Source organism: Meleagris gallopavo, chromosome 14, assembly GCF_905368555.1.
Source record: "Meleagris gallopavo chromosome 14, MGAL_WU_HG_1.1, whole genome shotgun sequence".
Classification (NCBI taxonomy): Eukaryota; Metazoa; Chordata; class Aves; order Galliformes; family Phasianidae; genus Meleagris; species Meleagris gallopavo.
In genome coordinates this window covers 5,435,377-5,461,454 of record NC_139417.1, presented here as the reverse complement: position 1 = coordinate 5,461,454, position 26,078 = coordinate 5,435,377, and the positions used below count along the sequence as shown (strand labels likewise).

The 26,078-nt window shown below is 37.9% G+C and overlaps 1 protein-coding gene across 1 annotated transcript in view; it reads left to right on the top strand.

The window, feature by feature from the left end:
• NUP210 (nucleoporin 210) overlaps nt 1-26,078 on the top strand; it is a 61,112-nt gene that overhangs the window by 27,014 nt on the left and 8,020 nt on the right. The window contains exons 15-33 of the mRNA XM_019620031.2: nt 1,066-1,287; nt 2,555-2,728; nt 3,954-4,146; nt 4,438-4,544; nt 6,069-6,173; nt 6,306-6,407; nt 9,828-9,956; nt 10,655-10,782; nt 11,700-11,835; nt 12,161-12,223; nt 12,847-13,026; nt 14,347-14,427; nt 15,351-15,482; nt 15,687-15,845; nt 16,666-16,757; nt 18,052-18,226; nt 23,173-23,348; nt 24,984-25,201; nt 25,692-25,828. Coding sequence (XP_019475576.2) covers nt 1,066-1,287; nt 2,555-2,728; nt 3,954-4,146; nt 4,438-4,544; nt 6,069-6,173; nt 6,306-6,407; nt 9,828-9,956; nt 10,655-10,782; nt 11,700-11,835; nt 12,161-12,223; nt 12,847-13,026; nt 14,347-14,427; nt 15,351-15,482; nt 15,687-15,845; nt 16,666-16,757; nt 18,052-18,226; nt 23,173-23,348; nt 24,984-25,201; nt 25,692-25,828 — 2,709 coding nt within the window. The remainder of the gene's footprint in view (nt 1-1,065; nt 1,288-2,554; nt 2,729-3,953; nt 4,147-4,437; nt 4,545-6,068; nt 6,174-6,305; nt 6,408-9,827; nt 9,957-10,654; nt 10,783-11,699; nt 11,836-12,160; nt 12,224-12,846; nt 13,027-14,346; nt 14,428-15,350; nt 15,483-15,686; nt 15,846-16,665; nt 16,758-18,051; nt 18,227-23,172; nt 23,349-24,983; nt 25,202-25,691; nt 25,829-26,078) is intronic.

Here is a 26,078-nt window from a genome sequence, read left to right as displayed (position 1 = left end):
AAAAATAAAGGTAATGATTTCTAAATCAGGGATTAGATAAGCTTAAATATGGTGAAGATTTTTTTCTTTAAAGCAGAAAACAATGGATACCACATTATTTTCCCTCTTTTCTATAGAATGAAATATTTACTATGCCCAGAAATAGAGGATGTATGCAGTTGTCTGTGAAATATCTATCATAAAAGAAATTTATAGTGTAAAAAGTAGGGGAAAAATAAGCAGGAGTCAAAGGGCAGGCAGGCACTTAAGACTGAATCTTAGTTTTCCATTGAATTTTTACCTTTGCATTGCAAATATACCCAGGGAGTAAATGGGAGAAAAGAGATACTGTTATGTCAGCTCTTCCCGTGCCTCTGCTCTCTTCCTTTCTGAAGGCACCTGTGGGAGGAATTGAACCATTCTTTGTTAGCTGTTATTTCTTTCTTACTAAAATATTAACTAAAATTAGGCTATGGAATGCAAACTAGAAATTGGTGTTGTGTATTAACACGTGAAGTTAATTTCTGTGATGATAAACAGCACAGATTGTCGTGGTGATACACATTAATCTGGAATGTATTGTAGAGGTTTGAAGTAAAAGTTCTGTAGAAAAATAATGTGCCTAGAACTGTGCCAGAGAGAGCACTGTCAACTGGGAGGAGTTTTTGGAAGAGTACAACTTGACACTGCTTCATTTATTCAAGTACCATCCATTAAAAAAAAAAAATAATAATAATAATAATCTAATGTATTATTTCTGTGCTCAGAGAAGTATATTCAAGGTCTTACTCTTGTGGTAGCTTGTCATGAAAGAGATGAGATTAGAATGTAGATAACTTCTTTCTGTATCCTTCAACTTCACTGAATAGAATCTGAGCATAAAATTCAAGTAGGTGATAAGTAATTGTTTTGGTGCTACTTGTTTCTTAAATAATCAGGGTTACGACCCATTGCATAGCAAAATCACAGCTTAATCAAAATGACAAATAAACATAGCACTTTGACTAGAAAGGAAGTTTCTTTTGCAAAGAACAATTGAAATATTCAACAATAAAATCATTAATCTAGAACTGTCATTCATTCCAGACTGTTGATCCTCCGTCTGTTGCTTTAGTGACTTTGGGTTCCTCTAAAGATATTTTATTTGAGGGAGGACCTAGACCATGGGTCCAAGAGCCTTCAAAGTTCTTTAGGAACGTCACGGCCGAAGATACAGAAAGTGTTGGTCTGTCTTTATTTGCACCTCCTATGTCTCGAAATAACATCCAGCATTGGGTTCAAGTATCCTGCAAAAGCCTGGGAGAGCAAGTAAGTACTAGAGGGTGTTTGTATCATCCTCCATCAGACATGGAGCTAAAGCAACTGAGAACAGGCTTTGAACAGATTTGGTACAATATACCTTTGAAATACTGCGTAGTTATAGTTTTTACAAAAAGCCAGTATAAAACTCACCTAAGTACGTGGTTTATCTATTTTGTTCATTGTGATGCTGATATAGGTTTTATAGTGTTTCATAATGTTATGTTATTAAGTGGTTTATGATGAGTTTATTGTAGTATAAAGCCAAGTTATAGTAACCTTATGTTTTAGAATGCTTTCAAACAGATCCTAATTACCACAGCTAATTTCAGTTTGCGTAAATAGGAATGTAGCAGAAGACAGTAGACTGACTGTTCAGTCTGACCTGCTCACCTGCACCTCGTTACCTGCCAGTGTAATTGTGTTTATTCAGACAAATAACAGTCATGTGAATGGCTGCAGTCATGTGCACCTGGTCTTTTCTCTATCAGAAAGTAGCAGAAGTAATTTGTTCTGCTTTGCTTATGTTGGCCAGTTTATAAAGCATTTGGTTTTGATTCCATTTTTTTTCTTCTGTAATTTTGAAACCTGAGCGTTTCAGAGTGGCTGCCAAATTGATTAAATGTTTTCCTCAGCACATACTGTGTAAAGCGCAGCTACTTCAGTACGTGCAAATTCAGGAAGGTGCAAACATCATTGTGTTGCCTATGATAGTGGTTGGCTGTCAGCCCTTGGTGTTGTCCAGAAGAGATCACATCTGTATGGCTCTGGCAGGTGTTAGCACAGAGGTGGATAAGGCAGGTGACCTGAGCTGCCTCAGCCTGCTGGGATAGCCTTCTCTGTGTTTACAGCCTGTGTTGCTGAGTGCCGAAGAGGGCATGTAAAATAAAAAATATTTTGGAAATATTTAACTGGCCATAAATATTGTCTTTTGCTGTCCTACTTCCACATTAACAAGAAAAAAACAACCTTGCTAGTTGGGTTTTTAAGTTACGTAAGATTTTTCTGCATCAAGTTAGATAATAATGAACATTAATTCCTAGGAAAAGTTTCCAGGAACAATATATTGATTATGATATAGAACTCTTCCTGAAATGTGTGTATGCTTTTACATCTTACTGTATCTTCATTGGTACTGTAAAGGTACTGTAAATCCACAAGGATCACACTTTGCTTGTTCTGACGCCAGTGTATAACAATGTACGTAAAACAGAATATGCCTGAGCCTAGTACTCATCTTCTCTCTCTTCACTTATCTGTCTTGATGATTTTGTAGGTTATTGCTTTAACAGTTGGAAACAACCCCTCTATGACCAACCCTTTTCCAGCAGTTGAGCCTGCTGTTGTGAAATTTATCTGTGCTGTCCCTTCACGACTCACTTTGACTCCTATTTATGGAAGCCCTCAGCTTGATCTCTCCTGCCCTTTGCTGCAACAAAACAAGCAAGTGGTAAGTCTGAGAAATGTAACAGAAAAAGAATGTGTTCTTGTAACTTAAATCAGTTGGACTTCCACATCAGAAACAAAACAGTTGACTTGAAATTGCAAGGGTAGCGGTAACTACACTTGTATCACTGTCTACTTTTGCAGAGATCAGTCTGAATGTGAATTTCCTGCAGTGGTTATTTGAATATGTTTATAAGGGGGCCTTATCAGAAAATAGAGTATATGCAGGAGCATGTGGATAATGAATCACAAAAGAATCACTGCGAGAAGCCTTTCTGACCTGTCTGAAAATGTGGGCTGAGCAGAAGGGAATGAGAGAAGGAAAACAAGGAAAACAGGCTGAACTTTTATAATAGCAACAACAAAAAAGGAGTGGGGGTATACATGTTACCAGCAGATGTTTATATGTCTTTTTCCTTGTATCATTTCATCCTAATCTGAATATTCCATTTAGTGCTTAGAGGCAGGTTTTATGATGCATGTGTTATTACAAGAATGTGTTTTGTGTGTCCTACTAGCAGAGGGGCAAACTCTGACAACATGCAAGCATCTATATAGTGTGTGCAGTGTGTATTGTTTGATGGCATCAGGAGTATTATTTAGCTTTGAAAATCTGGGTTGCAGTACACGGACAACATGTGTAGGTTATCGAGCATAAATTTTTTTCTCCTGTGTCCAAATGAATGCTGTCATTTCTCTGCCATGTGAACTGTTTCATCATCATATTGCTAAGCATATGTGCAAGTCACCCTAATTTGATAAAGCTGCAGTGAACATAGAGCTGATGAATCATTTTTTGTTATTCTATGTAGTAGACATGTTTACTTGTTTTTCTAGCTCTCAGTGTGTCAGGAGTTGAACTACTTCAGAGCTCTGCTATTGCTAATACATTTCACTAGATAAACAATTAGAATGTCTGTCTTCTGACTAATGACAACATTTCTCAATCTTTTGAATTCCAAAGACAATATACTTGAGGGGTGTCGTTTGGTTTTATTTTAGAGGATTTCACTGATTAAAAAGAAAAAAAAAAAAAAATGCAAAAAAAACACCTTTGTAGTTGAAGTCCAGCTTAAAGACTTAGCAGTGATGACTCATTTTAGTGAACATAACTCATGTCGTGAGTGATGTAATGAATTTAATGAAACTCAAAGTATAGTTGTTTTTTTCTTTTAGTGATTAAAAATCCTCTTGCATTTTTTCAGATCAAAACATTTATTCTTTTTCAGGTTCCTGTTTCAAATTATCGCAATCCAGTATTGGATTTGGCTGCTTATGACCAGCATGGCAGTAAATTTGATAACTTCAGTTCTCTTAGTGTTATCTGGGAATCAACAAAATCATCTTTAGCTAATATTGAGCCCGATATGCCAATGGAACTCACCCTGAAGGATGATGGAAGTGGTCAAAGGAAAATGCATGGTACAAATCAGTTTAAGTGAGCATTTCATTATTTGAAGCAGGCCAGGATTAAATCTATATGGTAGTGTTATCTTGATTAAAGAAATTAATGCAATCTGAAATCATATTTCAACTTGTTCTGAACATACATTGTTAAGTGTGTGTTAATTAACAAAAACTAGCCAACAAATCCAAGTGTGTCTTTAGGGAAGAAACTCCTTGTCTTTTGGAATGACAGTGGAAGAGATTAACAGCTACACTTCGTGTATTTCTTCCCTCATAATATTTGTTTCACTTTTCATTTGGTTCCAGGCTTACAAACTGTTCTAGTTCATCACAAGTCTGGAACTACTGCTATCTCTGCAACTGCATCAGGATACCAACAGTCTCATCTCAAGGCAGCTAAAGTGAAAACACCGGTACTCAGAGGTTTTTTTTTTTGTCTCTGTTTCCTCACAATGCTTAATGTATTGTTTGTGAGTTTATTTCTTCAGTGCGTAGCCATGTAAAAATTGGACATAAATAGTTCTGAAGGCAGATTAATAACACTAGATCTTACAATCTTTGTAGCTTTTCTTGAATTTTTTTTTTCCTCTCCATTCTGTCTTACTATCAATATAAAATATCTCCAATTCTTTTTTCTTTTTCTTCATTGTGATGTTTGGGCAAAATTACAGACTATTGTTTCATCTAGTTTCGTTTTGATTCAGTCTTCAGCAAATTGGTGAAGCTGTGCTGCTTATACTGTAACTTAGCGATGGTTACTATATTATAGGGATCATACTTTACCACCTGAGATACTTGATTTGGTATCTCTTAAGAAGTTACAGTAAGGGTACCAAGTGTTCTTCAACCATTTTGTAATTTTCTGTACTCTGCTTTTCTAAAGCAGTATTCAATATTCTTTTTTATTCTTAGAGATAACTAGAAACATGAATCTCTATACTTTCTCTCAAATTTGGAGATACTTGTTTTATTTCATTTTGGAATTTATGCGTGCAAAATTGTCCTGGAGTTCTCTTAATGTTCTTTTCTTTGTGTTTTGGAGGAATCCTTTTGCTGGTTGAAAAGTAGCTATCAACATAACTTCTACGACAGTTACCATGGGCTTATGTGGTGCTTTTGTAAATTAGATGACTGGCTTTTTTTCAGATGTATTAGAAGCGGTCTTCTGTGTTCTGCTTTCAGAACTATCCATACTTAACTTTTTTTTCTTACAAAAAACCTCAAAAATCTATTAGATGGTATATTAAGATGTCTTAATCACTGTTCCATGTTTAAGTGGAACAGTCATTATCTCATTAGGGAAAGATAACATCCTTTCTACATCAAGGAAATAATTCTACTAATAAGGTGAAATGGGTACATAATACTAACTTCCTCTAAAAAGCATTTTCCCATTCTGAGCTAATGTTGTTACCAATGAATGATTGGATTTGCATCTGGTCCAGTGTTTATGCATTTATATATGAGAGAATTTACTTTGGTTGCTTGCTAGAAAGAGTCCTAGAAAGATATTGAAATAGAAGGAGATGTTATTTCTCTGTACTTGATTGTCCTGTATAAACTTAAAATGTGTTTCTGAGTTAATATCCTCTCAGTATGTATCAGACACAGTTAATTGATCCTGCAAGGTCTAGAATTCATAGGCCTTCATTTGTTGGCATGGACAAAGATGCAGAATTTGACAGCATGTCCTGTAAATGACTTGGGATGTAGAAATCTTGCAGCTGAAAAGACAGTTAGCAGCTGAACTAATTACCTGATCTTTTGGACATTCTATTAACAGAAACTTTTCCAGATCTGGCTCTTTGTTCATCTGCTTTAAGCATCCTTTCTTGCATGTACGAGATACTTGCCCTGTTTTTTTAATTTTTAATATTTAAATTAAATGTTTAATTTATAATGTTATAACACATGGTAAATGGAATTGTTTCTTTCAGTATGAATCTCTTCTACCAGTGTCTGCCACTATTGAACTGATATTAGTGGAAGATGTAAAAGTCAGCCCTACTGATGTCTCCATTTACAATCATCCTGACGTTCAAGTAAGGAATTACTCTATTGCTCATTTAATTGAGGGAGGACAGAATCAAGAATTATGATGTGTATGTTTTAGCAAAGTACAAGGAAAATGCACGATCTTATTTTGGGTGCTGCTTTTTTCTTTTTTTTTGCAGGCAGAACTGTTCATCAAAGAAGGTTCTGGATATTTTTTTGTCAATACAAGTGTTGCAAGTGTTGTCAGTGTGGCTCTTGATGAAACTCAAGGTATTGCTTTGGTGAGTGAAATAACATGTCTTTTTGGCAGTGTGAATATTTGATTGTTTCTTTTCCATGTCCTTTTTGATATTGGAAGGGATAACCTCTAACCCATAATAAAGAGCTTACAATAATTAAACAGGATTACAGATCTTCTACAAAACTAACAAAGACTTTCTGATGCTTGCACTAATATATTGACTTAATTCTTTTTATGTTTACATGATTTTATTCTTTTAGTAGAGATGTCAGAAATCTCTTACTTGCACTTGAGGCAAATAAACGTACTGGGGTTTGATTTTTAATGGATCCAATTTTTCCTAACGAGAAAATATAATTAACTGCAGCAAAATACTACAATGGTGCAATTGTGTATTCTAGAGTAGAAAGAAGGCTTGCATATAGAATGAATAAAAATGTGATCACACAGTTAGTTCTTATTCCAACAGTAAGGATAGCTGCATGATAGACTTGTATTTCAGCCCACTGGCAACCTACAGAATCTTTCACAGCTGTCTGTCCAGTTCAGCTTTACTTGTTTTCTATAAGCATATAAAATAATGGTTATGCATCAGTACTGTTGTGGCTTTATAAGGTGTATGTGTATAGTACATGATAGCTTGTGTGTGTGTATATATAAGAGAGAGAGAGAGATATAATTTGAGCTCCTTATCAGTTCTAGTTGAACTGCATATTTGTGTGAAGTGTAATAGACATCTCTTGTCACGTCTTGCTGCTCTGGTGAAATGAATTTGATTTGTAATACAGATAGTGTGTGTCTGGCAGTTTCCAAGAAATAATTAACTGTCTTTTCTGTTTTACTGCCTTACATAAGAAGTAGTGAGAGATCTGGGAGAATCCAAACTGACACATACTCACAAAAAATTTGCCTTAATGTGAGTTTGACCTCGAATGCTTCAAAATAATAGTGGAAACTATGAAAGAAATCAGGATCCATCTTTGTGGAAGTGAGATTAGAATCTGTAAATCAAGCTTGTGTAAACTTTAATAACTATCTTTATTTTGATAAACAGATAAATTTGTAGATGCTGGAGGTGGGGGCTCTCCCAATAGCTATGAGGGCTGCTCCAGGACCAATGCCTCCTATTTTTTTTTTGCCCACAGCATCAGGACGGATGTGGGTAATTTGGCAGTAGTGGTTGAACCTTCCCAACAATATTTCATTACATTTTGTTGCCATGTGACAGATGGCAGCAGATGGGCAGTCTGACAGAATGGCATCTGACATGAAAGTGTGTATGAAGCAAATGGATGGAATTGAATTCCTCATGGGAGGGGAAAAAAAAAAAAAAAAAAAAAAGGCACCTACTACTGACATTCGTTAAGTTGTTTGCTGAACGTTGATGGGGACCAAACAGTGGATGTGAGCACAGGGAGGAGTGGGTGGTGAGTTTTATTGGCAGTGACAGTGGGTTACCTCCACTAGTGCAGATGTTTAAGACCGTGGTGTGCAGGCTCTTGTTCACTGCTGTCAAAAATGCAGTGTTAATGGTTGTCACTGTTTAAAAAATAGTGTTTTTGTAGCTAGGAGTATGCTCTATGAAATCATGGTATTGTGCTCTTTATCTGTTGCAGTTTGCATGGAAATAAGGTGTTGCTTTTGGAGCAGCCTACATACAGATGTCACCCCTGTACAAATATACGTTTGACAATTATCCGACATTAACTTGAGAGTTTTTCCTGATAATTTCATAAACGGCACTCAAATAGAGATCTAAGAAAATAATAATTGGTTAGGGTAACACGAACTGTAGACTCAAGTTGTACATTGCAAGCACCATTTGTTTTAGAGAATTCAATATCCTGGTTTCATTGAAAGAAGTAGTTGCTGAAGTGTGTGATGGAAGCTTACTATGCTGTGTTTAGAAGCAGGATTCTGTATGTTCTGTAGCATCATGGTATTCTGTTACTCCTATTCTCATTCTGCACCTTCCTCATTATTGGTCATTTTCTAGTCCATGTGGCTTAGATAGGCAGTGAATGAATGCAGGGTGTGGATCTGCCACAGCCGAGATCAGGCAGGAATCTTTGCACTAACAGTTGCAGCAGAGGAAATTGTTTGGTACAGTAGTGGTACATATATATACTTTGTGTTTACAGGATGAAAGGCAGTATGAAGATGTTCTTTACCCATTGCAGTACTGCAATTAGACGTTCCTGATTGCATAAACTCAGAATGGATAATTATAGGACAAAATTATCTAGATCTGTTATCTGAAAAGGTAACTTGTATCTACAGTGATACTGGAATATGTGCTGCAGTGCTTCTGAACCCTTCAAATTATGCCAGCCTTCTATCCAGTTCAGGGTGATTTGCTATCACAGTATGTCATTCTGATTCTCTAATATCTATTAGAGTTATGTTCTGATCTCCCTATTTTGTTTTTCACAAACTTCTCTGCTAGAAGATTCAATTAAAATGCAGTTATGCTTGACTTAATCTCAGCCCAGGATATGAGATGCACTATAAAGTGAACAACAATAAAACTGTCTATTTGGATTGTAGAATTCATTAGACAAGAAATGAAAATGGTGCAGATTATTTGAAAGAGAATTCTTCTTAAATTTATCAACAACAAATGAATTTGTACCTCACAAGATAAATTAGTTGCGAAGTGATAAGAGAGGATTTTTTTCATTGTTTGAGAGTATGGAAGATATGAAAATATTTTGATTGTCTCTGGTGTAATATGGGCGTATTTTCAGAAGTCATCTTGGCATGCAGATGTGGAAAAATGGATGAGATAAACTTATTTTTCTGTATCTTATACATTGTTTAAATTCTCAGTACTTTTTCAGTCGCCTCTCCCTCACAGGGAGGTGATGCTTTAAAGCAGTGCTTTAACTGATGTGTGTGTGATAATTTCAGAACGAAGCTTCTGAGCTTAAGAAGGGAGCAGTTCTGGCAAGTTAGGCTTTGTGAAGTGCAAAATGAGATTGATTTGTTTTAACTGCCTGTCGGATATGGAGAGAGAACCTCACTTTCTAATAGTCTTAAAATTGAAAAACAAAAAACCGAAAACCTGGAGTATGAAGGAATCTCTTAGGAAGTGCTATTAGTGCTGTACAGGCATGGTCTCTAACCCAATCATTTTGCTTAGGATAAAAGTTGCATTGATTGATTCATTTGTTGTGTGTTGTTCTTCTGATGGCAGAAAGAGAATAACAGGATGTTATTAGACATGTTTCTAGATGAAAATTCTTTAATTCAATTGCTGCCCAGAGGGCGTTTATACTAGCTCAGTAGTATGATACTGGTTAAATACATTTCAGTTCTTCAGTGGAACAATTATCTGTGTTGAAGGCTTAGGGAATTCTGCATCAAACTGCTTCTGCCCTAAAAGGGAGAGAAATATTGTTCTACAAATGACAGGCAAATGAAAATAAGAACTGCTATAACAATTTTCTTTTGGTTGTAGGTGCATCCTCTGCTTCCAGGATCAGTGACTGTAATGGTTCACGATTTGTGTTTGGCTTTCCCTGCACCAGCCAAAGCTGAAGTTTATGTCTCTGATATACAGGAGCTGTATGTCCGAGTGGTTGACAAGGTGAGTATCTTTGAGCCAGTGCTAACAGCTGATCCGGACTGCTGTGATTCCTCATGCAGATCGCGAGCATAAAGCTAAGTGTGCAAGTGATACTGCGTGGTGCTTAGTGTAGTCCTCTGCTACAACTGTATGACCTTAGAGAAATAGACTTACCTCCCTGTACCTACTTCTCCCTCCAATTTATCATTTTATAAGTCTTTCAGAGCATCATGTGTCTCCTACTTCATATTCAGCGCAGCTCCAATCTCAACTTTTGGCTTTACACATCAATGTTAATTCATAATTTATGTGAACACGCTAATTTACATTTCCCGTTGTTTGAAATGCATGAGAGCTTTTCTTTTAGGAGTATATTTTGCCCCAAGATTGTTTTCTGTATGTCATGCTTTGAAAATGAACACCAAAAAAATGTCCACCTCACTTTACTTGCCAGTATGTCTTATACAAAATAAGTGCTGATATTTCTGGATGTTTTAATTACATCTTTGCCAACTGAAAGACCTGAATTCATTTAATTAATTTGACAGTAAGTAAAACTGACAGGAATTATTCTTTAAAATCAGCAGGGATCTGACCTTTGGGTCTTCTCTCTAATGCTCTATTAGTAGTGTACTATGAGAGAAAAGAACACGTATACCTATAAATAAGAATTATTTTTAAAATAGAATGAGAAATGACTGGATTTGCCTGTATTTCAGGTGGAGATTGGAAAAACAGTTAAGGCTTTCATCAGAGTTCTGGATGACTCTAAGAAACCTTTTCTGGCTAAATACTTTGCTTTCATGGATCTAAAACTAAGAGCAGCATCCCAGATTGTTTCATTGGTGTAAGTTCGTGGTTTGTTTTTTTTTTTCCTATTAATCTGCAAATGTTTACAGGAAGACTAAGCAAAAAATTAAGATGCTGTCTTGGATGTCCAGTAGCATACAGGTACTGATTGGTGTTTTGATGATGCCATAATTTCAAAGGTTGTGTTTTTTACTTCCAAAGATGTGATTATCTGCAAGATTTCTTGACAATTATTTTAAAGATGATTGTTTAAGTTAACCTTCTAACTGTTTTGGTTGATGAATGAAGCTGTGTTCATATGCTATAACATTTCATGGAGCCTCAAGCATCTTGGAAGCAGTGACTTTGCAAATTATGTCAGATGAAATACTGTGCTTGTGGAGACTTTTAGTTGTATAGCTCATTCTGTCTGCTTGTTATGAACAGGTAGGTTTAAATCCTCATTGCCTCGGAGCTTTTTTTCAAGCTCAAAACACAATAATAAAAATCACAAAAGTTTTCTTGGGCAGTTGAATTTTAGTGTTCAAATCAGTAAAATAAGCTTTCCACTTATATGGGAAGTGTGTGTGTGTGTGTGTGTGTGTGTACATTATGCAGCACTGCCTGACTGTATCCATCTCGCTCCATTAAAGAGCGTCAAAGTACGTATTTGAAGCCTGTGCCACTATTGTCTATGCCTGTCAAATTGTTGGTGGGTTGCCTGGCAGAGTTTTGCTCTATGCCATCTAATGGTCTTGTTTCTCTTTCATTTCAAGTACTTCATTTTAAGAAGAAATACAGTCTATAAAGAGCTGTTTCCTGTAACCGTGACAGTTGCAGATGATACATAATTTTGCCTAACATACAGTCGCATCATAATTCTTATGATAAAGCTGGTATGCAGAAAACTAGTCTATTTGTTATTCATCTAATTTATTCAGTGAACTTCTCTATTTTGATATTTCTTTGCTACAGCCCACTTGCTGAAGCCCTTGATGACCATACTGCAGCTTTCCTAGTGCACGGGATAGCCATAGGTCAGACCAGTCTTACTGCATCTGTTGCTGACAAAAGAGGACAAAGAATCAATTCTGTTCCACAACAGATTGAGGTAAATAATTTCAGATTAAATATGTCTGTTAAAAAAAATAAAACAACAACAAAAAAAAAACATGTTAGCACAGGAATATTGTCATTCATATATTGTATAATGATTATTTTGCCAGAATAATCTATTCTGCCCAGAAATTACTTTCTAGTCTGTTTCTGATTTTGGTGCTTTTCTACTGCAAGTGATGAGTTTAGTTTCTGCATGCTCAATTTACTGTAATTAAGCAAATAGAGAGACAGCTTTACACTAGTGAATATATGATGTTTTGTGAAATAATTTGATCAGAAGAGCACATGTACGCATTTTCTTTTTTTTTCTTTTTGAGGTCTTTCCACCATTTAGACTACTGCCAAGGAAAGTGACCCTAATAATAGGAGCCATGATTCAGGTAAAGCATCTTCTAGTGTATTTTCTTCTTCCCTTTGTAATTTCTATTTTAAAATAAATGTATACAATTTATTTTTCAGGAGTAGATATTTAACTTTGCAATTTACATTGCATATTTACATCGAGTGTTCTTCCCAAGCAGAAAACAGTTTTATCTGTGAGCTGCCATCCATTTGACTGTATTACTGGATCAGAGGCTTTGTATTTGTTTGTGTCAAGAATATAAGGTCTTTCAGCACTGAATACCAGGAAGGTATTAGTAAATCTATCACCTGCGTGAAATTAAGCATAGTGGGATAGTTATTCAAACAGAAACACAGAGCAGAGCTATAGCATATGGTGTGGAGAGAAAGTGAAGTCTATTTTTTCTTAACTCTCTGGACTGTGTCACTATACAGACCATCCAGCCTGTTTTTATCACTTAGCTTCACATACTTCCCAGTCCAACGTCATGGATGATCCAGTGGGCAGAGAAAATGAGCTCAGAGATTCTCTGGGAATGTTTGGACTGCCTTTTACTGAAGACTTTGTGGTGCTGAGCGGGAAAAGATGTTGCATTGTGATGTTTATCAGAATAAGTATCAGATGAATAAATTTAGTTGGTTTGTGTGCTTTTATTTATAGATCACTTCAGAAGGAGGCCCTCAACCTCAATCCAACATCATTTTCTCCATCACTGATGAGAAGATTGCATCAGTGAACAGCACTGGACTCATCAGAGGAGTGGCAGTAGGGAATGGGACAGTAACCGGAGTGGTGCAAGCAGTTGATGCAGAGACAGGGAAGCTTGTTGTGGTGTCCCAGGTGATTGTTTTTTGGGGCTGGAAAAGTCTTTTACTCCTTAATCTGGTTGAAAAGGAGCAAGTGGTCTTTTTGCATTAGTATTGTCATCTTCTGTATTTTCCTGAATTTTCATCTCTCTAAGGAAATTGTTTCTTACTCCCTGACATGTGAACTTATCCATTTGCTGACACAAGGGATACCTGTACTTTAAATCTAAGTTCTACCAATATCCCAAGGAGATGTCATCAATTGTATGTTTGATATGCGTGGACTTGAAAAGCTCATTTAAAGAAACCTTTCTAAAGTGGCAGAATTGGCCAGAAGTGGCGTCCTTTCCTGCATTGCCGTATATTTTAGCTGCATCTTTTTAGTAGATGTCAGGAGGTAACTGTTTCCTAAGGAGACAGGCTGTGGAAAATGTTACCATCTTGTGTAAATCCACCTACAGAGTTGGAGTATTGAATCCCTGAATTCCAGCTATGTCTGTATCCATGCAATTTGCTACTACCTGAGCCTGCAGGAGCTGCCTAGCAGGCCTATAAGCAGTACAAGTCCCTTGGACTAGCATGACATTCAGAAGGGTATCTGGGACAGACCTCGTGGCTCTTTATTTGAGGTCTAGTGTAGAGGGGTGCTGCTGCTGCAAAGCTCTGCTACTTGAAAGATGTTGCCTAGAGGAGGTAAAATAACCTTACAAAAAAAACAAAAGGCATCTACGCATGCATGCATACACACGTGCCCTCTGTTGTGCAGGATCAGCAGTCTGCCCTGATGTTTGTCCAGAAGTGGAATGAACTTAAAAGCTAAATCTGTTACTCAGTGAGGGCCAGATCTGACTTTCCCTCCACAGCTTATTGTAGGACTAAAAATTTACCAGGAATATCAGGATATGTGAAGAGAAGACATCAGAATGCCATATATATCATACTTTTATTCTTTATAATCCTCACTGCTGTTTTTTGTTCTCATTTGCTTCTCATTCTGATGATGTCATCTGATTTGTTTGGCTTTGATTACTTTCTGTGATTATTCATCCTTCTCCCAGTAACGACTGTAATCACTACCTGTCTGCCACCTCTCAGCTCCATCATTCATCATGTCAGGAGCTTTGAGCAGAGTGGTGACTCTGTTTTGGTTAACTTAGGTGGTATTTTTAAGTACTTCTCAATTTACCAAGGAGATAATTCTTTCATAGTCTTTTATAATCCTACTGACTTGTGTTCTGTATTTTTTTTTTTTTTCCCAATAAATCACATGAGAAGAGTGGTTAGATAATAACATTAGATCTTGAAATCTAGTTCACATTTAATAAATGCTTAAAATGCCTCTCTTCTTTTTTAGGATAAAGTGGAAGTTGAAGTAGTGCAGTTGACAGCTGTTAGAATTCGAGCACCAATTACACGTATGAAAACTGGAACACAGGTCAGTTGATTTATGGTTAGCTTGTATTACCTTAAAAACTTGTCCTGCAAGTTGTGACTATTCATGATTAGATCATCTGATAATATCACCAGAGCTCTGAGCTGCCTCCTGCTTTGAGCGTTACCACTGCTGATACAGGAAACAATGTGATTTCAGTGGCAGTGCTACAGAGCTGAACACAGTAAAGAAAACAAATCAGGACAAGTTTGTCTTGTGTACCAGGTAATTTTCAGAAATGCACCCCCAGCTGAAGAAGTGTTACTTCATCAGTTAATCTGAAGAACGGTTCTTTCATCTTCATTCTGTGTGCGGTGGAGGCTTTCCTCTTTTATATGTTAAGAATCTCTGAGGTATCTGCTATATCCACTACAGATATCGTTCAGATTATTTTTAAACAAGTTGTACTCTCAGTCTTTGTTTCTCCTATTAGTTACTTATCCAGAAATTGCCAGTGATGTTAAGTCTCAGGCAACTTAATTGAGTTGGGGATTAAAACCCGTAAGTTGTTAAAATCTCTGTTTTGAGTTAGTATGTTGACTTAATTTGGGGAGAGGGAAAAAGAAGGTTGTTGTCCAGAGCAAATTGTTAATAGGAGAGAGCATCTGGTCAAGGAAGTAGAAAACATGAGCGTATGACTTAACTAAGATGAAGTGATTTGGTGCTACAAATGGAACAAATAAATGAACAAATCTTTTATGTGTTTTGTAGAGCAGCTAGCAAATGAGAGAATCAGAACATCTTACAAGATGGTGGTCATTCAGATTTTCTGCGTGGTACACCCTTGCAATGTATATATAGCCAAAAAATTTTCTTTATAAGAAATACCATTTCTTGATCAATTCATTTTAAGTTTAATGGTTTGCTCTGCACAGGTTTAATTATCATCTTAGAATTACCTAAGAAAGTGATTTCTCTGTTTCTAGATGCCAGTTTATGTGATGGGCATCACCAGTAGTCAGACACCTTTTTCATTTGGCAATGCAGTACCAGGATTAACATTCCACTGGTCTGTCACAAAGAGGGATACTCTGGACATAAAGACAAGACATAGTGAGGTAATGTGTGTGTGTGTGTGTGTGTGTGTCTGTCCACAATTGTATGTATGTGTATCTTGGGAAAGGAAACGCGACACAATGGGAATTGAGAAAATACTCCTGCTCAAAGCAAAGGGCCGTTGTCAGTACTGGTTGTGATCCTTCCTCTATATCAACATCAACTCTTTCCATGAGTAAAATTTTAATCACTTTCTCCTGTCCAAGGCTTCTTTTCAGCTTCCTGCAAAATATAACTTTGCAATGGATGTTTATGGCAGAGTAAAGGGAAGAACAGGCCTGAAAGTTGTTGTGAAAGTCCTCGACCCTGCAGCCAACCAGTTTTACAACATGGCAAGAGAACTGTCTGATGAAATCCAAATTCAGGTACGATGATGTGATATAATTCTTTAATGTATATTTCAGAGCTGAATTAGTCTGTATTTGAAGCCAGGAATTTGAAAAACAGAGATATAGTTTTACTTTGTTTCACAAAACAGCCCTTACTGTTGTTTTATACTTTGCCTCTATTTGGAAAACTGCAAATTCCCCAACTGCTGGTGGGTATCTTCACTGAACTGCCACATACCAACGTATTGCCTGAATGAAATTCACAAGTTAGTTCTGGTGTCAAACACCTGAAATTGAGATGATTTGTGTTTTGCAGTTAAGCAGTTATTAGAGCTGTATGAAAACCTTGGTTTGTAGTACCTCTCTACATGTTAGTACCATTTGTGTGTAGTGCTTGCTTTATGTCTCTGTAAGAATGTTAATTTGAATCAGGAATCATTTCCTGAAATGAATCTCCTGGTTGTTCCTGAAGAGCAGTTTCACAGTATATGAAGTGGGTTCCTTGAGAAAAGCTGGAAGATGCGTCTGAGGAGGCCTTGTACCTCTGTGGACATTGTATCCAAGAGATCAGATTGGGGTGAATGTGGGGTCTCCAACACTGCTTCACTTGACAAATATGCTTCGTTGTTCGTACTGTTGACAGTGTCAGTAGAACCATAGAAATGAATGCTCTTCAGAATGATATGCAGAAGATACTGTGTATCCCATTCTCAGATATTCATATCTTATGTGTAAGGTTATAGAGGTTGGTGAGTTTTTGTTTTGTTGTATTTTTATTGTTCTGAAGATGAAAGAAATGGTTCAACTAATGACTTGCTGTGTACAGCAGTAGGATAAAGTGCTTTTTATTTTCCAGGTATTTGAAAAACTTCATCTAGTGACTCCAGATGTAGAAACGGAACAGATCTTAATGTCACCGAATTCCTTTATTAAACTTCAGACAAACAGGTGAAAGACCATTTTTCATACTCTGATATGTGTCATCAGTTTATTAAAACTAGCAATTCTGTTCAAAATAACTTCTGCTCTTTTAATCTATTAAAAAAGGTACTGCAGTACATCCAATAATACACAACTATTCTGATGAATAAAATATTTCTGTACTCTTAGTCTTTGTCAAATCTTGTTAGATTGTAGTTTGATTTTTTTTTTTTTTTTTTTTTTTCTTTTCCCAATATTTAGGACTTCTAGATGCTTATTTTAAAAGATGCTGAGCCAGGAACAGTAGCATGCTTCCACTAGAGTTTTTATGGGCAATCAAGGCTTTATGGAAAATAGTTTTATGTATTTCTTTCACTGAGGCTGTGATTGGATTTTTAAGATGAAAATCTCTTTTTCAAATGAGATGCCATTTTTATAGTTCATTTTCAGGCTCATTTCAGGCTTAATATTTGGTTACTTTTCGAAGCAATTTTCTGATTAGTTCGTGATTAAGTTGCCAGACGGCAGTTCTTATATCTTTGTCCTATTATCTTCATTATCTACTCTTACAGGCCCTATGTTTAAATTCTGCCATCAAAAAGAATTGCACTTTTGCCAAGAAAAGGGGAACTGAAATAGTTTGAATGCTGGGCTTCTTAGGATAGAGTATTTCTATCTGAATGGAGGAGTTTGGGAATAAAATGAAAATAATTATTACAGCATTTCAGAACTTGTGATGTTATACTCAAATGCAGCTAGTGTCTCAGGATGCCAACCATTGAGTTTTTGTATATGCTCACTTTATCAATACGCAAATACCACGTTGAAAGTTATTCCAGAAGTCAACCTTGTTGGCAAAACCATTTCCTGGAAGCTGATGAGATCTACTTAATCATGTCCCTGACTTTACCTTTAATACCAGCATTGACCCTGCCTCTAAATATTGTTTGCAGAAGTTGACTGCTGGAGCTGCACACAGCCTTAGCCAATATTATTTTGGATCATGTTTGCATCAGGGAATGGCAATACTGCATGGCAGCAGGCAGCAACTAGATTTCAATACACTCCTAAAACCAGATGAGACTTCTACTAACTGAGCTTGAATCAGAGCTGGAAGTTTTCTTTCTTTGATTAGGGCACAGTGTTCTCAGCTCTTATTGCAAGGATATGGAAAAACAGATAGCAATTAGGTCTGTCTTATATTTGCATAATATATTGGTGTAATTTTGGGTTTTGCTTACTTGTGGAAGTTTTCTGTTTTTGTTGTTTTCTCTTGTCTTTTGCATCTTTGTAAGTTTGATTAATTTGTGTTTTCTTTAAGGGATCGAGTGGCTTCACTGAGTTACCGTGTCCTGGATGGTCCAGATAAAGTGCCTGTTGTAAAAATTGATGACAGAGGTTTTCTTAGCTCTGGGTCTTTAATAGGTTCATCAACAATTGAAGTAATTTCACAAGAATCATTTGGGATTAATCAGACCATTGTAGCTGCTGTTAAGGTACTGTTTTTCTCTTTTTCTTGGCTAGAGTCAAACTGATTTAGTTTTCTGTTACAAGTTTTATTACTGCAGCAGAGTCAGTTAACTGTATACTTTAGATTTCAATTCTGAAAAAATATGAAGTAGAGGAATTAATAGTTGTGGGCTTTGAAAAGAGTTTGCAGCCTACATGAGTAAAGATGGAATCCTAGCCAATTTACAAATACAGTATATTATAAGAAGGCCTTTGTTTACATATGCCTTTAAAGGTTTGTCTTTAAAAATATATGTATTTATCTTAGAAGGTTGATCACTATAGAAGATTCTTTTAAAAGAAAAAATGCTGCTGTCATAAGCATGATTTGGTATTACATGAAAAAGGTGGATATCTGGGTGATGGTTATGAATACAACATCTCTTACAAAACATGTTATACCTAGATTTTCTAGATATCAGATGTAACTGTGCAGCTCCAAAATATGGCTTTCTCCTCTCCTTCCCACCAGTTCAGATTTTACACAATGAGAGCTTCTGCATGAGAAGGCATACCTTATTAGATGCCACAAGTTAGCTGATGTTCCCTATGTTTGGTGAGCTACCAAGGAGCATGTCCAGATTGCACTGAAATATCAATCCTTAAGGAAATACAGATAGCCAGCAAAACTCAACAGTTCATTTTCAGGCTAATTAAATGTCTTTCTTACCCAAAACTTCATCTCTTAAACTGAATATTGTTAGGCTAAAGTATACTGCATCTTACTGATAGGGCATTAAGACTCTAAGGGGGCATATTGAAAGACTGGGTCTGTTCATCCTGAGAAAATGAAGACTGAAGGAGGATCTGATAAATGTTAATGAATATCTGAAGGGAGGTGGGGAGCAAATGGATGAGGCCAGAGTCGTCTTGGTGCTGCGTAGCAATAGGAAAGAAGTAGTGGCCTAAAACTTGAACATAGGAAGTTCCATACTAAAATGCTGAAGAACTTCTTTATGGTAAGGTTGGCAGAGCACTGGAATGGGCTGCCAGTGAGGTTGTGGAGTCTCCTTCTACAGTGATATTCAAGGCCTGTCTGGATGCCTGCTTGTATGACTTACTGTAAGGCACCTGCTGTAGCAGGGGAGTTGAACTCATTGATCTCTTGAAGTCCCTTCCAACCTCTGCAATTCTGTGATAAGTCCTTTATTTCTGTTTGAAAGTCCTTGTCCCAGGAACTTTATTCATCTGGCAACGTGAGCCTTGAGATACCACTGCTCCACTTCCTCATATCCCTTTTTACGCTGTCAGCATGTTTCCAGTATATTCCAGCTAAAAGAGAAACACAGTTAATTAAAGTGCTGACTTTATTTGTGAGTTAGTTATCATAATCACTGGGAAATGGCTTGATTGTGTTTTTTATAATTAATCTTCTTTTACCGTAATGTTCAGATTTGTCTGTAGAATAGCACATAGATTTTTCATCCTGGGAAGAGAATGAAAAAGGAAATGATGGCTTGGTTTCACTAATGCTACTCCTGCTGCTAGGTGGTGGCAAATAAATACGTACGGCTCTGTAATAGATGACCTTGTTTTCTCCCTTCGTGGCTGGATCTAGCCAGTGAAAGTCATCTAATGACTTTAGAGATGGCTCAAATGACATTTAGTCAGCATACAGAGGTACTGAAGTTGAATTCTCCCTTTGTGCATTCTTTCCATGTAAAGTTATGATATTGCAGATTTGTGGAGTCGGTGCAGTACAGTTTTAAGTCTTTAGTCTTTCTAGTAAAAACATCTCTGTTCAGCATCTTGTACAACAGAATTGTACTTACTAGAACCATACTAATTTTGTGGAAATAGCATTTTTTAACCCCCCAAAATCTCTTAAGTTCAGAAATTACTGTTGTCGTCTGCTTGTATGTGAAGGACTTGCGTGCTTTGAGTGGTTTTGCTGAAAGTCACGTATAAAAACTTGTGACAGAGCCACAGATAAGTCTGAATCTTGTGTCACTGTAAGGCAGTTTTCTCCTTCATGCTGTCCTTCCTTACTATAAGTGCTTGTTTTGTCTATGTTTCTGTCTGCAACTAAGACCCAAGCTGCTGTAGCAGCATCACCTAATGCTTAGACCTTCAGCTTTGCTCAAAAACAGATTTATATAAGACAAGGAGGACAGTGGAAGTACAGAGTGACAGTATGCAAAACCTTAGCGTGGAAGCAAGCTGTGCTCAGCCTTACTGGTAGTGCTCAGTTGAATATATACATTTATATTTAAATAGCAAGTACTTTAAAAACACAGATGTTTTAACAGTAAATAGCTGTTTTCATCAATATTAAATTTAGAACTTGTCCCTTGTGGGTCAGTTTCTGAAATCTTAAAACCAGTCTGAAAAATCTGTCAGGGAAATAGCATTTTTGTTAGCTCGTTGCTTCAGCTCTAGTTGGGCAGATGACTGCACGCTGATATTTTAACTCTATATATTAGTTTGTGGAGTAGACAGTTGTGTATACTGATATTTTAGCCAATTTTTTTTCAAATGCACCAGAGATGCTATTTGCTTGAGGCCAAATTTGTTCTTTCCCTTTTAAGTTTTGACATGTACATTTTCAGATTGCAGGGTTGTACATTTTAGCTTGAGCCTCTTAGGTCGGAATAAAGGGATAAAGATAAGCTCAAGGGCTTCGTTTAAAATAATTTAAAATATAAAAATATATATATATACATATGAGTGTTTTGGCTTTCTCTTTCCTTCCATTACTTATTTTCCAAAAGCTGTAACATACAGAATAGGTAACTTTCTCTCTTTTGTTGTGCATTTTTGTTAGTTAACTCAGCTAAGTTAATCAAGAATAGCAGTGCATTTAAATAAATAAAAAGTTGTAAGGTCTTTATCTGAAGATGTACTTCCTTCAAATGAATGATAGTACAAAACTGTAGGGGTGTGCACGTGTGTCTGTCAGATCTCTCCAAAGAATTTAGAGTGGAAGTCCCGAACTTCTGTCTTGGTTGAGGAGAGGCAGCAAAATGCAGCCTGCTGACCAGCTAGGATTTGTCAGATGCTAGCCCTGACTGCTCTCATCTCTTACACTTCTATCAGCCTGAGCTGTGTTAGACCACAGCTGGCCTGGTTGAGGGGCTGCAGTTCGTAGTCTCTGATGTTACTCCACTGGGATTATGGAGCAGCTTTGCAGTTATGGCTCCTGGTTTCTCCTCTGAGCAAACCTTCTCCCAGGCAGAGCCTAGGCTGTTAGAATCTGCCCACATCACAGAATTGTAGGGGTTGGACCTCTAGAGATCATCGAGACCAACCCCCCTGCCAAAGCAGGTTCCCTACACCAGGTCGCACAGGTAGGCGTCCAGGCGAGACTTGAATATCTCCAGAGAAGGAGACTCCACAACCTCCCTGGGCAGCCTGTTCCAGTGCTCCGTCACCCTCACCGTGAAGAAGTTCTTACGCACATTTGTGCGAAACTTCCTATGCTGCAGCTGATGTCCGTTTCCCCTCGTCCTGTCTCCATGTACCACTGAAAAGAGAGTGGCCTCACCGCTATGGCCGCCACACCTCAGATATTTATAAACTTGGATCAGGTCCCCTCTCAGTCGTCTTTTCTCAAGGCTAAACAGACCCAGTTCACTCAGCCTTTCTTCATAGGGGAGATGCTCCAGGCCCCTTCACCATCTTTGTGGCCCTCCACTTGTCTCTTTCCAAGAGATCCCTGTCTTTTTTTGTACTGGGGAGCCCAGAATTGGACACAGTACTCCAGATGAGGCCTTACCAGGGCAGAGTAGAAGGGGGAGGATCACCTCCCTCGACCTGCTGGACACGCTCTTCTTAATGCACCCCAGAATGTCATTGGCCTTTTTGGCCACGAGGGCACACTGCTGGCTCATGGCCAACCTGTCGTCCACCAGGATGCCCAGGTCCCTCTCTGCAGAGCTCCTCTCCAGCAGCTCATCCCCCAGCCTGTATTGGTGCATGCAATTATTCCTCCCTAGGTGTAAGACCCTACACTTGCTTTTGTTGAACCTCATCCGGTTTCTTACTGCCCAGCTCTCCAGCCTGTCCAGGTCTCGCTGAATGGCAGCACAGCCTTCAGGCGTGTCAGCCAATCCTCCCAACTTCGTATCATCAGCAAACTTGCTGAGGGTGGCCACTATCCCCTCATCAAGGTCATTGATGAAGATGTTGAACAAGACCGGACCCAGCACAGACCCCTGGGGGACACCACTGGTTACAGGTCTCCAGCTAGACTCTGCACCACCAACAACGACCCTCATGATCTCTGTTGTCTCACCCAGCTCAGGGGAATTGGGCAAGCAGCCACCATTTCATCCCCTTACTCTCACAAACACCGCAAGTTATTCCTGGTAACCGAGGATTGAATTGTTGGAGAACTACTTGGAGAGAAGTCTTGGGAAAGCTTGTTCCCTTGTGAACTCAGGGAGGCTATACAGCTTTTCCTTATATGATAACAATGTATTTTCTGAAGTCTGCATTAGTATTCTCTTCTTCAGTTCCCAGTCCTATTTCAGAAAAATAACAAGAAATGTCTGGTGGGAGAAGACGCGCTCCTCTTGGTGGTGGACAAGATGGAGTGCACACACAAATTGAAGCACATAAAACTGTGTGAATGCAGGGAAACACTGTGAGGGCTGTCAACAGTGACACCAGTTGCCCAGAGACATTGTTGGCTCTGTCTTGGAGGTTTTTGAAATCTTACTGTGCATGATCCTGGGTGTCTGGTTGTAGGTAACTCTGCCTGAGTAGGGTGGCTTAACTTAGGCAGCCTCCAGAGGCCTATATCAACCACAACTATTCTGTGAAATATGTATATGGGTAATAAAAGCTACATGTCTCAGTTCCGTCATATGATTAAACATACAGGAAGTGATTGTTGAAGGACGCTTTGTGTAATAAGAGTGCTTTTAGATCTCTGTTTTTATAGAGGCATCAGAAAAAGGCAAATAAATTTTTCACTTGTGATGTTTTACAGGTCTACCCCATCTCATACCTAAGAATCTCCATGAGTCCTATTCTGCGTACACAAAACAAAGAGGCATTACTGGCTCTACCTCTGGGTGTGACACTGACGTTTACAGTCCATTTTCATGACAACTCTGGGGATACTTTTCATTCACATAACTCTGTACTCAACTTTGCAACAAACAGGTAGGCATCTGCTGTTGGATTTAGTTACAGAGAGCACATAATGCCAAATGCACGTAGGCCAGTCACAGCAAAAATTGTTCCAAAAATACCAGTTGAAGATACAGCTTGGACTGGGATTAGAAAAGAAAGTTTCATCTGTGAGGTCTTTAGAGGCAGTGTGGAAGAAGAAAGAGTTCCAGTTCGTAATCGATATTCTCTGGCAAATGGAAAGTTGCTCAGATAAACATGATCCCTAGTGGGGTCTGCTGGGGTACATTTCTGCTTTAAGTGACTCTGAATCATCAGATTGCGTACATCAGCAGCCTATGTAAACAATTGATCTTATTAACATTTGCTTCCTCTTGCCTCTCCTTTTCTTTTAGAGCCTTGTTACACTGACTCACGTCTTATATAAGATTTTCTGGTTCAGGGGCTGTCTCTTCAGATAAGCTTGTACAATCTTTGTATGGCAAAGCTAAGCCTTCTGCTTTTTGCCTCAAAAACTAATAAATATCACAAAACAGACCTCTCTGGTCATTAGTAAACAGTCATTAATTTCATTACTATAACATAATGTTTTGTGCATAACACGTCATGGTTACAGCAGGACAAGGGGAAATGGTTTTAAGTTGAGGGAGGGAAGATTTAGGTTGGATGTTAGGAGGAAGCTCTTTACTATGAGCGATGAGGTGCTGGAACAGGCTGCCCCGAGGTTGTGGATGCCCCGTCCCTGGAGGTGTTCAAGGCCAGGTTGAATGAGGCCCTGGGCAGCCTGATCTAGTATTAAATGTGGAGGTTGGTGGCCCTGCCTGTGGCAGGGGGGTTGGAGATTCGTCATCCTTGAGGTCCCTTCCAACCCTGGCCATTCTGTTACAACTCAGATCATGATTCAAAAAAATAGGGTTGGGGTCAGAGGGGAAAGAAGTTGAATGGAAGAATTTCTATCCTTTTACCTAAATGATCTGTGGAAATTTTTGAAGCTTACAGAGGTCTGTAAAAGATAGCAATATCATAGCTTCCAAGCTAGATGCGCCTGAGCTGCATCGGCACAGGACTGATAATTAGCCCTAAACACAGAAGCATTGCTCATTAACCTCAGGTGCAGCACTCCAGTGACCCAGGCTCTATTGTGCTCAAGACTTTGACTGCTGTCTTTGTGGTGCTGTCAGGGTTGGCAGTCTTTGTGCTGTGTATGCTTAAGTGCTCTGTATTAGTTCATTTGGGAGCGCTGAATGTTAGGAAATATCAGAACTTGTCATCAAATTTGATTTAACTTTGTAAAGACATGATTGGAAAGCTGCATGTTGCTGATATAATTTATTTCCTTATTAGCTCCCTGAGAAAAAAGGAAAGAAACAACCTAATTTCTAAAATTCTACTTTTCTTATAATTAGGGGAGAGTTTTCAGACGTTATTATAACCTTAGTATTTCTTCAGCATAACCATATAGGAGCTGAAATTTACCTCAGTAACACCTAAATCGTTTTTCTATTTTCCTTATTCTGTCACTATTCATTAGAAGATAACCACCAGAGAAGATGCAAGATATGCAACATATGAAAACAGTTTTTGTGCATGCTACCTATTGTAGAAATAAAGACATTAGTGAACTTACCTTTAAGAAAAACAATAGTTTTTTTGTGTGTATTTGTGTAGAGATGACTTTGTACAGATTGGGAAAGGAGCCACAAACAACACATTTGTGATCCGGACTGTAAACGTAGGCTTGACCTTGCTTAAAGTCTGGGATGCAGAACACAGTGGAATTGCAGACTACATCCCCCTTCCTGTGCAACACGCCATTTTTCCTGATCTCACTGACGTGGTTGTAGGTGATGTCCTCTGCTTGAGTACTTCACTCACAAACCAAGAAGGTAAGTGGCATTTCAGTCATTCTGTTTATGCAGCTATATAACTGACATCAGTCTGACTCTTTCTTAGGAAAACTAGATGCATAATTTATGATGTTTTCTCAGAATCAAATGTCACTGTTCTTGTTAATGATAAAAATAGCTTTGATCAGCTCTTCTAATTTTAATTGTACCATGCAATATGTTGCCTGTATGGAATTCGTGAGCATCCGACTTCAGAGTTTTCCATTCTCTTGGCTTGAAAGGCTGTTTTTTTTTAAAATGGGAATCATACAAAGAATCTATCATGATGGTTTAACTTCACTCTCTGTTTTTAATTCTTAGTATTAACAGGTTTTTGTCCAGGTAACTGCAAATTACACGTGTGAGCATGTGACAAAGGCAATCAGTGCTGCCTGTACGATGGGTGTACACATAAAGACACCACATAAGTTTATGGCGTTGAGGCAATTCACTCATGCTTGTGCAGTGTACAAACAGTGTGTCTTTACAGGCCTGCCAGGGACTTGGAGTTCTTCATCAAATAGTGTGCTTCAAATCGACTCCAAGACTGGTGCAGCCGTCGCAAGGGATTCTGGTGTTGCCACGGTCTATTATGAGATTCCTGGGTTACTTAAAACATACAGAGAGGTAAGGTTTTGCTAAATCCTACCAGAACTACTGGAGTTTGTTTGCTTCAGCAAAAATATGTGCTGTGAGTTTTTAGTTATATTTAGAAACAAGTATGCTATGTATATATTTATATAGTTTATTATTTACGTAGTTTATCTAGTTAAATGAAAGATAAATAAGAAATTTAAATCATTTCAAAGGAGAAAACCATAGAAATGCTTAGGTATGCTTTCTAATCATTAGGCACGAACATATATGTCAAAAAACA